This window comes from Toxotes jaculatrix, chromosome 18 (genome assembly GCF_017976425.1).
Source record: "Toxotes jaculatrix isolate fToxJac2 chromosome 18, fToxJac2.pri, whole genome shotgun sequence".
NCBI lineage: Eukaryota > Metazoa > Chordata > Actinopteri > Toxotidae > Toxotes > Toxotes jaculatrix.
The window spans coordinates 21745836-21764130 of NC_054411.1; the positions used below are offsets into that span (position 1 = coordinate 21745836).

Consider the following 18295-nt stretch of genomic DNA (forward strand, 5'->3'; position numbering starts at 1 on the left):
CTAAATTTGCATCCTTTAGATCGGGGTGTCAAACTCATTTTAGCTCAGGGGCCACATGGAGGAAAATCTATTCCCAAGTGGGCCGGACCGGGAAAATCATGGTATATATAACTTAAAAACAACAACTTCAGATTGTTCTTTTTGTTTTAATACAACATAAAAGATAAAGCTGGAGCCTGAGGACAGTGTGTCCAAAATAGTACAAGCACAACATCAATATTAATCATAAAACATCTCAAGTTTATTTGAAAATTCTAAAGAAAAAGAACACACAAACACACAATGCCTCAGTGATTCACAGAAGTATATCACAGAACTATATCAGGGTGTCTCGTGCAGCACTTTAAGTGGGGTTGCATATTTTATTTGACTCCTGATACCTGGCATCTTTTAGCTTTCACCAGCGCATCAATATCAGGCGTCACATCCTGAGTGGCAGCCAACTTCAGGATGTGATTCAAGTGCTTGTGCGTGAGCCTTGAGCGCAGCTTTGTTTTATTTATGCTCATTACAGAGAAAACTTGCTCACAAAGATATGTGGTTCCAAACATGCACAACAGTTTTGCAGCGAGGGATGTCAAGTTGAGGTAACTTGGCAAGAGATTCTGATAAAATGTGTCCAAGCCAGCTGCGGCAAATTTGCCCTTCAAATCCGAGTGTTGGAGCTCGGTCTGATACCGAGACGCCGAGGTGTAAAGACTCCCGGGAGTGGCTTGGATGACACGCTACTGTTCCCATTACCGTCTGCTTTACTTCGTATGAATGAAGAGTCTATTGATCGTCTTACTGTGCCACATTGTCAATTTATTTTCCAGTTTGATCACATTTACTGGCATCTTCATTACACAAAGAAATTCAAACCAGCCGCCATAGCGGTCAAGAACCTTATGCCCTTCCGGGGTCAAACACGCCCAGTGAGGTGAGCTAACAGCCCTAAATACCTGTTGCTGTGGCAGCACACCAGCGACACCTACTGGCACACAAAAGCCACCACACCAAGTGCCCACCAAAGTAATTTATGACCATTTGCAAATGGCTCTTACACTCCGACCCCTAATTGTTAATGACAAGCAAAGTTAACAATTCAAACAAAATAAACAAAGTGCCATTAATACAAACAATGTAGTCACCACAGTACCATCAGACATCTTCAGCTGAATTTAGTAGACAGAGTTTGGTGACAGGTCTTTCCAAGACATTAGACTTTGTCTTAAGACGAACAGACCTTACGACCCCATGTTTGTCAGGGAAGATTTCAGACACTCTCCCAAGCAACCAAGAGCCTCGAGGTGCAGTCGAATCCATGACTATAACAATGTCTCCGGGTACAAAGTTTCTTTTTTCTCTGTTCCATTTTTGCCGTTCCTGTAGCAAAGGGAGATACTCTCTGACCCAACGTTTCCAAAACAGATCTGAGATGTATTGAACCTGCCTCCATCTACGCCTTGTATACAGGTCTCGTTTCTCAAACAGCCCGGGTGGTAATGCAGGTTTGCCTTTCAGTAAGAGAATATGATTTGGTGTAAGGGGTTCAAGGTCAGTGGGATCCTCGGACAGCTGAGTGATAGGTCGATCATTTAATATGGCCTCAACTTCACAAAGAACTGTGTGAAGGCCATCGTCGTCCAACTGTTGCTGGTGCAGCACAGATTTGAGGACGCGCCTTATGGTTCGAATCATGCGCTCCCAAATCCCTCCAAAATGAGATGCTCCTGGAGGATTGAATTTCCAGTCCACTCCAGCTGGTCTGAGTGCCCTTTGGATATGGTTATGGTTGAGTGTAGCAAGAGCCTCCTTCAATTCCCTATTTGCTCCAATAAAGTTGGTGCCGTTGTCGGATAGCAGATGAGCTACTTGGCCTCTCCTACTTATAAATCTCCGTATAGCATTAATACATGCATCAGTATCCAGTGAGTTCGCAACCTCCAGGTGAACTGCTCTGCTTGCCAAACAGGTAAAAATCACTCCATATCGTTTACACAAGCTTCTTCCCCTCTTCACCTCAATCGGCCCAAAATAATCAACACCGACACTCGTAAAAGGAGGGAGATCAGGCAAAATCCTTTCCAGTGGCAGGTCTGCCATCTTTTGTTCACCTGCTCTTGCAGTGTGAAGTCTGCATGTCCAGCAGTCGTTAATGACCTTCCTTACTGCTGAGGGAGCCTTTGTGATCCAGTACTTCCTCCGAAGCTTGGATAGCGTATGGTTTCTACCACTATGACCCAGCTGTTGGTGGATATGCCTAAGGATAAGTGTTGAAATATGCTGGTCCTTCATAAGAATGAGTGGATGTTTTACTTCTTCTGGCAAAGCTGCCTTACAAAGTCTTCCTCCCACTCTAAGCAGGCCATCCTCCAGGCGTGGGTCTAGTTTGTAGATTGAACTATCCTTCCTAACAGCAGATTTCCCAGATGAGAGTGCAACAATTTCTGTTTTGAACCGCTGCTGCTGGGCGAAGCGAATGATTGCAACTTCTGCTTGCATGAGGTCATCAGATGAAATACTCTGGCCTGCAAACGTGCTTCTCAGCTTTCTCATTTCAGCCTGTATCTGCGTGGGTTGTTTATTTCCCTCAAAAGTCTGCAGCTGTTTTCTCCTTTGACTTAACTTCAAGAGAGCGTCCTTTATCTTAAGGCACCAGGCAACTGAGACTTTGAGCCTCCTCCAGTCTGAGAAATATGTAATTAGCTGATCAGTTGCATTAGATGGGCCTGTGACAATTACAGCGTTCACAGTGATGTCTTTCTTAACTTCCGGATCATCCACTGGAATGCTTGTCTCCGTAACACTTTCTGGCCAGTACCTTTCTGATTTCCAAAGAAAGCTAGGGCCTTCAATCCACCTGCTGCCAGTCAGTAAGTCATCAACTTTCCTGCCTCTGGATGCGTCGTCTGCTGGGTTATCCTTTGTATTTACATATCTCCATTGTGACACCTTTGTAGCATCTCTGATGGTTGTCACTCTGTTTGCCACGAAAGTATGAAAGCGTCTGTCCTCGTTCCCTATGTACTTTAACACCGAGGTGCTATCTGTCCAGAAAAATGAGTCTTTCAACTGCAACTGCAGCTCTGCTCTTAACATTTTGTCCACCTGAACAGCAAGAACAGCAGCAGTAAGCTCTAGACGTGGAATGGTGACTGGCTTTAGTGGTGTAACTCTTGCTTTTCCAAGCAGGAATGCTACATGGATGTCATGTCTGTTATTCTCCAACCTTACATAACTAACAGTGCCATATCCTCCTTCACTTGCGTCCGAAAAGTGATGCAGCTGGACCAGTGAGGGCTGTCCAAACTCCTTTGGTTTAATACACCGCTTGATCTTCAACTCTGACAGCCTGCTTAGTTCCTCAAGCCACTTCATCCACTGTTGCAGTATGTCACAAGGTAAGCTGTCATCCCATCCAGACTTTCTTCTGCAAAGCTCCTGCAGCAAGACTTTACCAGACAAAGTGACTGGTGCTATAAATCCTAAAGGATCGTACACTGAACTAAGCATAGACAGCATGCCACGTCTAGTATAAGGACCTTGTTTCCCCAGCATTCTGAACTGAAATGCATCACTCTCGATGCACCACTGAAGACCAAGGGCTTTCTCCAAAGGAAGGTGATCTCTATCCAAATCCAGTTCATTTAAGTCCTTGGCTCTGTGTTCCTCTGGAACTGATCTGAGCACCCTCCGACTGTTGCTGACCCACTTAGTCAGATTAAATCCTCCTCTTTGACAGATAGCTGTAAGATCTTTAATCAACTGAACTGCTTCTTCCTCTGAGGAAGTGCTCTTCAGACAGTCGTCAACGTAGAAGTTTTGCTTCACCGTCTGAACGACGTCACCAGAGAACAATGACTGACTGTCCTCTGCTGTCTTCCTGAGTGCATAGCACGCACAGCTCGGTGATGAAACCGCCCCAAACAGATGTACAGTCATCCAGTACTCTGCAACTTCTTGACTCAGGTCACCCTCTGGCCACCATAAGAAACGAAGGAAGGTTTTGTCCATTTCTGCAACCCGGACCTGATAGAACATCTGCTGTATGTCTCCCATCAAAGCTACAGGCTCCTGTCTGAACCTTGTAAGCACCCCAAGCAGACTGCTCGTCAAGTTGGGACCCTGCAAGAGTTCGTGGTTCAATGATCTTCCCTTAAATGTTGCCCCGCAGTCAAACACTACTCGCAAAGTATTCTTCCTAGGATGATAGACTCCGTGATGGGGGATATACCAAACTTTTCCTTCTTCTCCGTCAAACAGGTGCTGAGGTATTTTCTCTGCATAACCTTTACTAATGATGTCAGTGAAGAAGCTCGTGTACTCCTGATGAAACCGCTCATCTCTCTCAAACCTTCTCTTAAGGCCCAAAATCCTTTGCTTGGCCACAGACAGATTATTAGGAAGAGTAAGATGCTCTTTCCTAAAAGGCATTTTCAGGCTGTAATGCCCATCGACCAGCCTTACAGAATGGCTGACGATTTCCATAAACTTCATGTCTTCGCTTGACATTTGTCCCTCCTCCATTTTCCTGTCGTTGAAGTCATGATTATACTGAGCAGCCAGCATTTCCTCCAGTTTATGCACGCCGATTCTGTTGGCCATGATGGAGGGAAGCTCTGCATCCCTGGTGCCACCGTTTCCATTCAGTGGACCATTTACCGACCATCCAAGAACAGTTCTAACAGCATATGGGCCATTCCCGCAGCTGTTAATGACCTCCCATGGCTCCAATAGCCTGGGAGCATTGGCTCCAATCAACAGATCAACGCTTGCCTGAATACTTGGAATATGTACGTTTGCCAAGTATGGCCATCTATCCAGCTCTTCCTGTGTCACTATGTCTTCAGCAGTCACTGGCATCTTCTCCTGTGTGAGAACATCAGGAAGCATATAGAAATCACTGCCGTCGAGACCAGCAACCTCCAAACCAGTTAAGGAGTAAACAACTTTCACTGACTCCTGCCCCATTGTGCGTAGCAGGAAGCTAGTTCTTTTACCCGTAGCATTCAGCTTCTTCATGAGACGTTCAGAACAGAAAGTACCAGAACTGCCTGGATCCAAGAATGCATATGTTGTTTCAATATGATTTCCCTTTGAAACTTTCACCTTTACAGGAAGAATGGATAAAGCACACTGGTCCCTACCGACCCCTGTTTGTCCACAAGTTGTAACTGTGGGCTGTTCATTAGATGTTACTTTTCCTTGCTCCAAAGCTGCATGCCTTTTTATATGAAGCAAAGTAGGGTGGAGTTTGTCCACAGACTTTGCATGTCAGACGCCTCTTACAGTCACGGCTCACGTGACCCACACATAAACATGCAAAACAAACTCCCTTTTCCCGCAGAAACTGAATTTTCTGCTTATGCTTCTTTGCATTGAGCTCCTTACACTCATCCAATGTGTGCCTCTGAGCACAACAGAGACATCCAGCGTCTCTACTATCCTTTGGATCATCTCTTCTTTCAGCCCCATTTATAGATGTTACTGTGGTGGCGACAATGCTTTCCTTTATTCTATCTCTGGGCTTAGATTTGAACTTGGTGAGAGCCCTTGGTCCAATAGCACCTAAACCAGGGTCCTGAATGTTGCCAAACAGAGGGTCAGAAAGAATTCTGGCATGGCGTTCAATGAATAATACTAAGTCCTTGATGTGAGCTCTGTCATCTGTTCTTTCCATTATTTCATGAGCTTTAGTTCTCCATTGGTCTCTCATCTTGAATGGTAATTTAGAAATGATAGTCCTCATGTTCACCGGCATGTCCAACTCTTGCAAATACTGGAGCTCCTCCATTGCATTACAGCATCCCCGCAAAAATAGAGAATAAGCCTGGAGTGCCTTTGCCTCCTCAGATTTAATTGACTCCCAGGCCAATGCCTTCTCCATATAAGCAGTGGCGATTTTGTGCTGGTTGCCGAAATGCTCCTGCAAGAGACCTTTTGCCACTGCATAGCCACTCACAGGTTCCATATGCTGGCAGCTACGTACCAGCTCTTGTGGCTGGCCCTTAGTAAATTGCTCCAGATAAAAAAGACAATCTGCCTTGCTTGCCTTTCCTTCCACGCCATGCTCAAATGCCTTAACAAATGCTCGGTATTTAAAAGGATCTCCTTCAAAGATAGGAATGTCTCTTGGTGGCAAAGACAGAGAATGCTGCTGCTGCACCAGTGCTGCTGTTATTTCATTTTGCCTGTGCATGACATTGAGAATGTCTCCATGAGTATTTTGGCTGATTGACCGTTGAATGTCAATATATTGCTTTGATTCGTCATCTGGCTGAGCGGCCGTGAGTTGACATTGTATGTGCTGTGGTTCTGCTGATATGCTTGGGAGGTGAGAAGTGCTTTTAGCAGCTTGCCAATCTTGCACATCTTGCTTTGGCACATCCACAGATGTTAGTCTGTCAGGTGGCATTTGTGATTCAGCTAAATAGCTTGGTTGTGGAGGCCTCCATACAGACTTGAACTCTTTTGCTGTGGGGTTTAAGGCAATGTCGTGTTCCTTTTCCCTTTTTTTCCTTTCATAGTATGAATAGTATGAATTCATGCCATTTGAGCCTTCACAAGAGCTGTTAGTCTCACAAGTCTGTAATACTGCCAACTTAGCATTAAATGCAGCAAGCTCTGTTTCCAAATCAAGCTCCTCTCTTTTCCTCCTCAGTTGTTGTTCCTGGTCCTCCAAAGCATGTTTTGCCTTTAATGCTGCCTGCCGTGCAAGAAGTGCTGCTCTATCAGCTTCAGCTTTTATACGTGCAGAGGATGTTGTACTTAACTTTCCACTGTGGTAGCTCTTTTGACTTGAACGTTTGCTACCAACATTAGAAATACTGTCGTCAGGATTATCCTCCACATTACCATTATGATTTCCATGAGCAGTGAAACCATCATGGTACAAAACCCACTTTTTTGCATCAGCAATACACTCGTTGTTATTTAACATTTTTGCTTTAAACCACGTTTCATGCTTCACCTTTTCATCACATGGCAGTAAAACCAACAAGGAATCCTGCCAGAATGTCGCTTCTTTACAAACCCTTATCAACTCATCTAGTGCATTTTGTACCTCTGTTTTGTCACCATTCACCATTAAACCTTGCATTGTTTTTCTTATAACACTTGCTTTGTTTAGCCTAGATTTTCTTTCCTTTTGTAAACTCTCTAATTTACCAGCAAATGCCTTTGCAGTAAGTTTAACCACCCGTGTTCCAGTCTGTCTTTCACCACCGCCAGTCACGCTGCTGGCCCTTGTAGCAACAAACGCAACATTAGCGTCGCCCGTTCCCATGGCAACGTCCGAAGCTGCGTTGTGCGACATGGTAAACGAAAAAGAGTCACAAAATAAGTCCAGCGTTTCTTGCACAATATAGTCGAGTCAGCGCGAAGTCAACGCAAAGTCAACAGTCATTCACTTCCCCAACCAATGCATTGGATTTGTGCGTGCACGCAAGTAAATGGCCATAAACAGTGTAGCGCTACACATACCTCCCATAAACGTTGCGTTGGGCACCGTGTGATAATGCGAAGCTCCAAAGCTGTTTCCTTAAGCCGCAGCGCAGCTCCCGAATCTGGTCCTTGGATGAGCCCCGACGCGACAGAAGATCCTGGCAGCTCTCCTTCTCCTTCCGCGACCTGTAGACACCTCCAGCGTAGCAGAAGTCCTGGCAACCTCCCGATCCTCCATCAGCCCGCACGCATCCTTCGTCCTTTCACAATGTCCGAAACTGCAGCTACCGCCGGCTCTCCATGTCCATATCGCCTCCGTCACATAGCAAATGTGCCGGAGTGTTCTCCATCCAGTTCGAAATGGCGAGGTTCTTGACTAATGTTGGAGCTCGGTCTGATACCGAGACGCCGAGGTGTAAAGACTCCCGGGAGTGGCTTGGATGACACGCTACTGTTCCCATTACCGTCTGCTTTACTTCGTATGAATGAAGAGTCTATTGATCGTCTTACTGTGCCACATTGTCAATTTATTTTCCAGTTTGATCACATTTACTGGCATCTTCATTACACAAAGAAATTCAAACCAGCCGCCATAGCGGTCAAGAACCTTATGCCCTTCCGGGGTCAAACACGCCCAGTGAGGTGAGCTAACAGCCCTAAATACCTGTTGCTGTGGCAGCACACCAGCGACACCTACTGGCACACAAAAGCCACCACACCAAGTGCCCACCAAAGTAATTTATGACCATTTGCAAATGGCTCTTACACCGAGTTACACTGCAAGTCTATTATTTCAAGATGGACGCTGACGGGCAGATCAGAGGGATTCATGGTGAATGGCGAGAAAAAATCTTTGAAGTCTTTCTCCAGTTAACCAAAAATCTGAACTCCCGTAACAGTCCCGTTATTTTATCTTTGAACCACTTCATGTCTGCAACATGTTGGGGTCGCCCACACATTTTTCAGACAGGGGAAGTGAGCTGCATCACCACCGGCGAGTTGCGTCTCCCACAATGACAGCTTCAACTTGAAAGAACGTATGCTGTCACGATACTGTGTGACAACTTGCGTGACCTTGCAGCTGTTTAAGTTATTGAGGTGCTCTGTAACATCCACCATAAATGCAAGGTCCTGCATCCATTCTGCTGAATGAAATTCTTACACTGGTTTTAACTGGTTTGCCCTTTTCTTCCATGAACTGTTCAATTTCTTCTCGTAAATCAAAGAAACGCCTCAGCACAGTACCTCGGCTTAACCATCTTACCTCAGTGTGGTATGGCAGGCCATAGATGTGGTCTTTCTCTCTGAGAAGGCTGTCAAACTGACGGTGATTCAGGCTTCTGGATTGGATGAAATTAACAGTTTGGATGACCACCTTCATGACGTTATCCATCTTTAATGACTTGCAACACTAAGCCTCTTGGTGCAAAATACAGTGAAAAGTCCAAAAATCACATCCTCCATTTGCAGATTGCACTTTCTCTCTGAACTTTGTCACAACGCCTGCTTTTTTCCCGATCATTGAAGGCGCACCATCTGTAGCCAGGCTGACAGCGTGGGACCAGTCCGCTCCGACCCTGTCCAGTGCGCTGAAGAGTGCGGTGAAAATATCAGCTGCTGTCGTTGTATCTGTCATCTGCACCAACTCCACGAACTCCTCGGTGACGGTCAATGTGTAATCAACTCCGCGGATGAAAATGGCCAGTTGTGCAACATCTGTAATGTCCATGCTTTCATCAATTGCAACTGAAAACGCAATTAATGACTTTTTGCTTCAACTGGCTGTCCATATCCACAAAGATCGGAAATCCTTTCTGCAACTGTGTTTCTTGTCAGGCTGATATTTGCAAAAGCCTGGCGCTTTTCAGGGCACACAATCTCCACTGCCTTCATCATGCATGTTTTTACAAATTCACCCTCCCTAAATGGTTTTGAAGTCACTGCGATTTCATTAGCAATGAGGTAGCTAGCTTTCACTGCAGCGTCACTGATGTCTCGGCTGTGAGTAAACACAGACTGCTGTTTCTTCAGGCCTGCCAAAAGTTCACTCACCTTCTCTTTTCTCCGTTGTTTTTGAAAGTTGTCATATTTGTCGGCATGAAGACTCAAATAGCGGCGACGAAGGTTATATTCTTTCAGCACTGCAACATGCTGTCAGTGGCCGCTCACATGGGGGCGGCAAAACCACGTGAAAAAAAAATATCATCTGTGCCACTAACCCGTTTTCTATTATCTGTCATATTACTGTGTGAGGAATTGGGAAATTGGCGCCCGCTGCAGCTGCAAGCGCCCCTGCTTGCTGAGAAGGTGCAGTGTGAGGAAGGGAAAGGGGAGGGGGCGTGGGGGACAGTTCATCTCTGGGTCTCTCCCAAATGGAATGGACAAAGGAGTGGTATCCACTGTATAGAGCAAAATACTCTAATGGAATTAGTGGGCTAAGGTCACCTCATTCACATTCATATTAGTTTTGTTTTTCTGAATTGTGTGGCTAATAAAAACACTCAAGCAGAGAGGAGCTTTTCAAAGCTAAAGTTGATCAAGTCGTACCTGAGGTCAACCATGTCTCAGGAATGGCTCACTGGCCTTGCTGTCATCAGTATCAATCACTCAATAGGGGAGCAGATTTCGTATGATGACATTATTGATGATTTTGCATCAAGGAAGGCCAGAAAGGTCAGGTTTTAGTTTTTGTTTGCTGTTCTTAGTGCAATAGTGTTACAATTAGATTTCCTTTAGTGTGTTTTCATTTGCGTGATGAAGGATTTGTGCTATTCAGAATATTTATTCTATATTTTATTTGTATATTATTCTTTTTTTTGTTATTCTAAAATAATAAAATTATATTTTTATTTTATATTATTGTTATTCTCTGCTGTTCTGTGTGATTGTGTATATTTTTGCAACTTTTATGTATATACAGTATATTTATTTAATTTCTAATAACTTTAATTTCTAAATTGTTTTGGCAATGTTGGAGTAGGAGACTGTTATAATACAAATATTGTTATAATAAAACATGGCTGTTTTTGCTGTTTGTTCTTTTTTTTTAACGAGAGGGGCCGCTCGGAGGGGGTTTCGCCCCGGGAGTAATTTAATGTAGAACCGCCACTGTATGCTGTGAACACACCAAACATACAACTTTCTTGGAACACTCTGCGTCCACTTTTCTCTTTTTTGACAGAGACATATTAGGGCAATGAGGGTGCCAAAGCACATAATGTTAAAAGTAGAAGCCGTAATAAATATTGCGGGCAAAATAAAGTAGCTCATCCGTACTGGCTGCATTTGCTTGACCTACTTGCTCTGCCTCGGTATAAAGTTTATACCAAGCAAACTGTTATACTATAAACAGTTTGCTTGCTGAACACAATTGCTATTGCGCCATCCAGTGGACGCAATTGGAACAGCAGTTTCTTTTATTGAAAAATTGCTTCTCATTTTTATACTTTACAAAATCATCTCGCGGGCGGGATTATACCCATTTGCAGGCCTGATCTGGCCCGCGGACAGTACATTTGACACCCCTGCTTTAGATGGTAGATATCAAAAGTTTGACATGGTGTTCAGATTGGTCAAATGATGAGCCTGCAGCGATGTTCACCATATTGCTGAAATTTGTATGCACATTGTATTTTTGGCTCAGTGTTGGATTCAAAATCAGTAAAATATTTGATGATACTCCCGAAACCAGAAGAATGTTGTGTGTTCCTTATCGTTCCCTTTCTTTCCTATCCTATCCTTCGACTTCCCCTCCTTTCCTTTTTTTTTCCCTTTCCTTTCTATTCCTTTCCTGCCTTCTTTTCTTTCCCTTTCTTCTAACCCATTGAAGCTACTTAAGTCCATTTACACTGCATGGCAAATTTACTTATACGGAACATTGCCTCCCCTCACCTTTACTACAGGCCAGTAGTGAGGTTGCCCCAGCAGCTTGACAACAGCAGGGATCCCGTAGTGCAGCCGCACAGCATTCTGGGCTAGCTCAGCATCCGAGTGTCGTGAGGTGAGGTGACGCAGGGCGCAGACCGCCGGCTCAGCAACATCCTCCTTCTCCCCAGCACGAAGCACAGCATGGATCAGCGCTTCCACACCTCCGTACTGAGTCACCAGAGTCTGAGAATAACAGGTAGAAGTGAGTAGAAAGAAATTCCTCATCTAAAATGCAGGTTCAAAGTGAAGCTTCATTTCTGGCATGAAGCATAAGAATGAAACTCATTTTTAAAGCATGAAGGAAAGAGAAACCATCATATATAAATGGCCGATGTGTACTGTGTGTGTGTGTGTGTGTGTGTCTGTGATTAAAAGCAATGAGAAAACAAACAGTAAATATCAGTATGATATATTGCTTTTGTAAATTGATTCTTCTCCTGAGTGCAGAGTTCAGCTTGTCTAAGATGATGGGTATAGAAAGCCCTTTTAATATCAATTCGATATTTTGTGCACAAAATAAATAATAAATAAATAATTTGTTGCCCACCTGGACAGACAAATTTTTAAATTAATTTAAGATGCAGATGTGTAAAACCATCCTATATCTGTGACTCAGAACCACAATAACATGTTGACATGCATTCCACATCCACTTGTATGTACACTCCGACAGAGATGCACACACACACAGGGAGAGAGAGAGAGAGAAAGAGAGAGAGAGAGAGAGAGAGAGATGGGGGGACTGTGATCTCTAGTATGAAATAATTTCTCTCTCTCTAACATCACATACATACAAACTTACACACACTCTATAATTTCTCATCACACACATACACACCACAGTCTGACATCCATTCCAACACACCCACACCATTTTAGTTGCATATATACATTCCATTGGACTGCAGTATTTTATAATACAGCAGAAACAGAAAGCAGGAAAATAGCCTATTTACTCCATAGGCCAAATTAATTAATTTATAATTTAATCTATAATAATAATCATTTATATACCTAAAAATAATAGAAAAAGCAATTGGTCTGGTGGTGCACATGGTTTCATGTTTTATTCTGTCTGTTGCTACCTGCCAGCAGCTCACCAGGCATTACAGGGTTAATTTCTGGCTGGGCAGGACTGCTGCTGGAGAGCCAATAGGAAGCCGCAAGTTATATTCATTCCCACCTCCTCATTAGCATTTTTTGCAACTAGTGCGACTAGTGGGCATTTTTGGACTTATGAGTCAACTAGTAAGAACCAAATGTCTTACTAGTCGACTAGTAAGGCCAAAAACACCCACTAGTTGCACTAGTTGACTAGTCAGGGATTTTGGAGCTCACTAGTTGACTAGTGAGCTGAAAATGTGCTCACTAGTCGACTAGTCGTCAATTTTTGTGCTCACTAGTCAACTAGTGAAGCAAAATGTCAGTTGATATCCTGGATATCGAATTGATGTTAAAAGGGCTTTCCATAGAAGTGTACAAAGAAACTGAGATCGTTCATTAAAGAAACACAAACACACAAGAGATGAACAGGATTGTTCTTCTTTTTTAAAAAATATATCCTCACAAGAAGAATCAAGACACACTGAAAGATTTAAAATTGTGAACAAGTTTTAAAAGCTCTGCATATGCTAAAGAAACTCCTGTAACTCAAATCCTACAGGGTTCATTAAGGTGTGTTTATAAGCACATTAATGGAACACGCATTAACATGCATTCATAAAGTAGTTTAAAACACAGAAGAAAGATAATGTGGACAAATTCCTCCTAAAGATGTGGGTTTTGATGAAAGCAAAGACAGTAGGTGTAATTTTAGCATAAATTCAAATGTCAGTCTAATTGTCCATCTGCTGGCAGTTAACTCGTAAGCAGTTTACACAGTTACTATTCTTTGGTAACCATGTTACTGAGACATCGCCATGTAAGTACAGCAATTTTCTCTGATCAGTCTGAAAGTGACAATAAGTTAATATTTCCAGACATGTCACCATGCACTATATTTATTTTATATATTGTATTTATTGCAGAACAAGACACTTGCTTTTCAGCCTGTTTTTGCCTGTCCATCATTATTTATGAAAAATGAGCTCTAGTTACAGGATTTACAGACAGCTGAAGTGAAACCAGAACCTCCGGGCTCTGTTTCAGAAGAAAACCTCATTCCAAGGAAATAAATAAACAAACAAACAAACAAACAAACAAACACAAAAATTCAGCCTTGGGACAAAACCTTACTCAACGGTGGTTTGCTCCATATACTTTGATGATGATATTATTATTATTATTATTATTATTATTATTATTATTATTATTTTATGATCTACAGTTGTTATCTATCTATCTACACATTCTAAAAGAAACCCCAAAACCTATTTATAAGCTGTACTTATTGTGCATTGAAAGAAAGGAAAAGAAAATCTGTGACACAGGGACAAAAAAAGTAAAAGTCACATTGACCTGAATAAGAGGAAACAACAGGATAACAACATTCAAGCTACAGGGAGAGGATCCAATCTTTCAGATGCTCATCACCCGAGGGCATGAACTGAAACATGATGGGATCTGGTTTGAATGTGAGACTAGAGGAGCACTACACAAATCAGGTCTGATGTCCTTTTTCATTACTGATGATTTCTATCTCATTTTGAAGAATTTTCCCCTATCTGATAACTATTGGTCTAATTACATGGTCGGGGAAAGAACATGACTGTCTCACTGGTTTGTCTGGCATCTCCTCAGCCTGGCAGAGAGAACCATCCCTCAGAGCTTTCTCGCCATTTAAGCTCTAACGAGGTCCACTGTGAAAGGACCGCTGTGGGAGTCACTAGTATATTTGTGTTTATCTACTTACATTTCATGTTCTGTACAAGTGACAGGGGAGATGTTGCGCAACTTTTGGGTTCTTGTTTTGAGTAAGGAGAGGAGCTGGTCCAGTTTATGCGGCTAGGAAATAGAATAAATTAAATTAGAGTAGCTTCCTTTAAAGTCAGTGGAAGCCCCATTCCTATTAAATGGGCTAAAATTTTAATCAATTCCAAGAAAGAGTTGAATTAGATGTATATTTACAAGAAAAATCACCTTTGCCAAACAGAACATCATAAATGGAATAGGATGGGATGTTTTGTTCACAGCACACAAGTCTTGTTATATTAATTCTGTATATTAATTTTCAATAGGATGAACTATGACCATACCCCAGTAATTAAAGCATTTTATAGACACCATTTAATGTTTATGCCCCATTTGGCTGTGATTTTACTACTGAAACCCAAGATATTATCAATTGTTAGTGTAATAAAATATATGATGCAAAATATAGAGATTATGGATGTATGGAGAGACTTCTTCCTCACAAATGCTGAATACACATATTACTCTCACCCTGATGGATTATACTCCAGAACTGATTATTTATTTGCTTTTGTGAGCTTTTGATTACTGAAATCTATTCTTTTCTGAGGAAGAAAAGACAGCCAAAATGTCTTGAAAAAGAACATCTGCAGGAAATTAACCAGGATCTTCTTCAAGATATCAAAGGAGTTAGAAATGAGATTGACAATTACGTCTCCAAGATTTAGAAAAAAAGACTGTACTTTTGAAACACAGATACTATACGACATACAGTAGGTACGGAAAGTATTCAGACCCCCTGAAATTTTTCACGCTTTCTTATATTGCAGCCATTTGCTAAAATCATTTAAGTTCATTTTTTTCCTCATTAATGTACACACAGCACCCCATATTGACAGAGAAACACGAAATTGCTGAAATTTTTGCAGATTTATTAAAAAAGAAAAACTGAAATATCACTTGGCCATAAGTATTCAGACCCTCGTGACCCTCATATATTTAACTCAGGTGCTGTCCATTTCTTCTGATCATCCTTGAGATGGTTCTACACCTTCATTGAAGTCCAGCTGTGTTTGATTATACTGTTTGGACTCGATTAGGAAGGCCACACATCTGTCTATATAAGACTTTACCTGTGGTATACGACCTGATACATGTATTCTGCCATCTAGTGGATTATCATCATCAAGTAAACATTTTCTGTTTTGAAACAATGCATAAGTACTAAATAATTCATTCTTTATATTACAGTTAAATTGTGTTAAAAATTTGTGTATCAAATTCGATACTCCAGGTATATAAGGTGCTTTATCGCTGAATGGTAATGTCACATTTTTGTGATGTAATCTACATCATGGCTACCACAATACAAACACACACTATTTTGATGATTTATTTAATCTAATTAATGAATGAAATTTTATCTTAAAATACATTTTGGGTATTTTCACAATAACAATTCCTCTATATTGACCAATTTGGTATGCGTCTTTTATGTGTGTATTTTTAGATGTCAAAAAGAATAGAGGACGAAGAGAGACAAAGAAAGTGCATAGAAAAAGTCATCAAAATAATAATAATGGATGGCAATTCAAGTGACATGGAGCAGTTAGGGGAAGATGATGAGGAGAATGAGGAGGAATGGACTCCTCAGGCCATGTGTGATGGTGGAAGTTCAGATAGCAGTGATGAGGACTATTGAGATGAAAGTATAGCCCAGACAAGTGCAGAAGTTGAGGTCCCAACAGGACACAATCAGAAAGGAAACAGTGACGGGCAATGCAAAAAGGAAAGAATACAGATGGAGTAAAATACCAAGCTATCAATATCAAGCTCCATCTGTCGACTTTGTTGCATGTGTTGTGGAAGACGCAGCGGACAGGTGTGACTGGACACCATACATGTATTTCAAACAGTTTGTCACTAATGAAATGCTACAGGAAACTGTAGAACAAACAAACCTGTACAGAGTACCAAAAGATGGCAAGTCAGTAAACACAACTCTACAGTGATCCATTTCTAACACGTTTAATGTTCCACTCGGCTACAGATAAATTTTGGATTAATATTCTCTGCAGACTGTAATGTAAATAATTACCAATCATGACAGCTTTTTGCTTCTGTGCTCTGTTTCCTATCATAACTGTAATCTGCTGAGCACACATTATCCACTAACTGTTCACTAACTGTAATCTAAATGCTGGCCCTCTAACATTGTCCATTGCCAACCCTGTTGGCAATGTATTATGCTGCATGTCCTTCTCCCCCTCTCCTCCATTCCTAGCTGTCCTATCTTCCTCCTTTTCCTCCTTTCACCCAGCCCGGCCATCGGCAGGAGGGTCCCCCATCTGAGCCAGGTTCTGCTCAAGGTTTCTTCCTGTTAAAAGGGAGTTTTTCCTTGCCAGTGTCGCCTTAAGTGCTTGCTCTGGGGTCAGGCTCTGGGTCTCTGTAAAGCCCTTTGAGACAATTTTGATTGTGGAAGGCGCTATATAAATAAAATTGAATTGAATATGAGCTGATTAATACCAATAGGTGGTTACCTTGTTGCGTGAGTTATTACAGGTGAGGTTGGACAGGATGCCGGTTGCACAGGTCAACATGTTGATGTCATCTGAGCCCAGCTGGGTGACTAGTATCTGCAGCAAACCATCTAACCCCTCCTACAAAGAGAGACCAGAAAGCGTAGAGACAGACAGAGAGAGAATAAAGGCACAAATCATAGAAGTGGCGTCAGTATGACTCTTATACATTAGATTTTGAAATGTCGAAATGTACAATGACTGGTGAATGAGTTATGCACACTTTGGGCATGGATCTCCTATTTACAAGAGGTGTGGTACTGCTGTATAAGATGCTTTACAGAAACATGAATGTCAGACAAGGTACTGGACATCCAGGAACTTCTGTCTCTATACACTGCACAAGCAGATCACAAAGTGGTGAAGAAGGCACAACAACACCTCTTCTACCTTTGGCAATTAAAAAGGTTTGGCATGAACACTGTCATTCTCAGAAATATTCTTTACAACTAGTATTGTCCTCTCATTACTTTTAATCATTACTTTTAATCCTGCTGTCTTCATGAAACCTCCTTGTCCCAAGTTCTCTTTCCTCCCCTCACTGAACTGAGAGCATCCTGACTGGTTGCACCACAGTCTGGAATGGAGGCTGTATGGGCATCATTAGGCCTCCGTACACCTACATTAGAGGTGGGCTGCTCCCACTGGCCAATCATACCAGGCGGGTGCTTAGATCCCTCCCCCTCAAGCAAACCAAGGCATGAATAAAAAGTACTCAGATTAGTACTCTAATTTTCCATTAAAGGTACAGTAACCATGATGGGTCAATCTGAGAAGCAAATGTGATAAAACTACTGCTTGTTTTTATACAGAGACACACTTCCTTGTAGTGCTGAGTCTTGCTTTAGCAGTTCCTGTGTTTCCAAATTTGTTCAATTTCTTCGCCTGGAGAGTACCTGGAACTTGAATTTAGTACCACCCCCTGACCTGTGCCCATATTTATAGTTCGAGGAACTCATCATCAGTGAAGGGTAAGGAAAATACAAACAGAAGCAGAACTTGTGACAATGGCTCCAAGTTATGGGCTGCATATAACATATAACATATGCATATGCAGGAAGAAAACATGGCATTTGAAAATTGCAGCTCCAGAGCCAGAGATACCTGCTGAAAGGTACAGAGAAAGAGAGACCAGAGAGAAACAAACACAGGACTACGGGACAGAGAGGACACAGAGTTAATGACATGTAATAAAGGCTAATAAATTTGTAGAAGTGAATCACTCAGCAAAAATTAGATGTGGTGAACACCTTTTCTACTTTCTGAATGTCTGAAAGTCCCTCTTTCAGACATTGTAGCTAGCCCTCCTAGGACTGCAATTAGCACTAGTAGCACTAGTAGTCATAGCAGTATAAGCATTCAGTAGTAGTAGTGGATGAGGCAATACGTGCCTGTTTGGTTGCAGCGTCTGACAAGTTGCGTAGTGTCCACAGACAATTCTGGATCAGACGCTGACTTGAACCTGTAAGGTGCTGGCCCAAAGCTTGCATACCACCTGGACACAAATGTAAAAA

The 18295-nt window shown here is 42.2% G+C and overlaps 1 protein-coding gene across 1 annotated transcript in view; it reads right to left on the reverse strand.

Moving 5' to 3' along the window:
- Positions 1-18295, reverse strand: part of jupb (junction plakoglobin b) — a 147736-nt gene that overhangs the window by 19269 nt on the left and 110172 nt on the right. Inside the window, exons 8-10 of the mRNA XM_041063434.1 lie at positions 18173-18276; positions 16743-16862; positions 11317-11535 (exon numbers count right to left, since the gene is read on the reverse strand). Of these exons, the coding sequence (XP_040919368.1) occupies positions 11317-11535; positions 16743-16862; positions 18173-18276 (443 nt within the window). The remainder of the gene's footprint in view (positions 1-11316; positions 11536-16742; positions 16863-18172; positions 18277-18295) is intronic.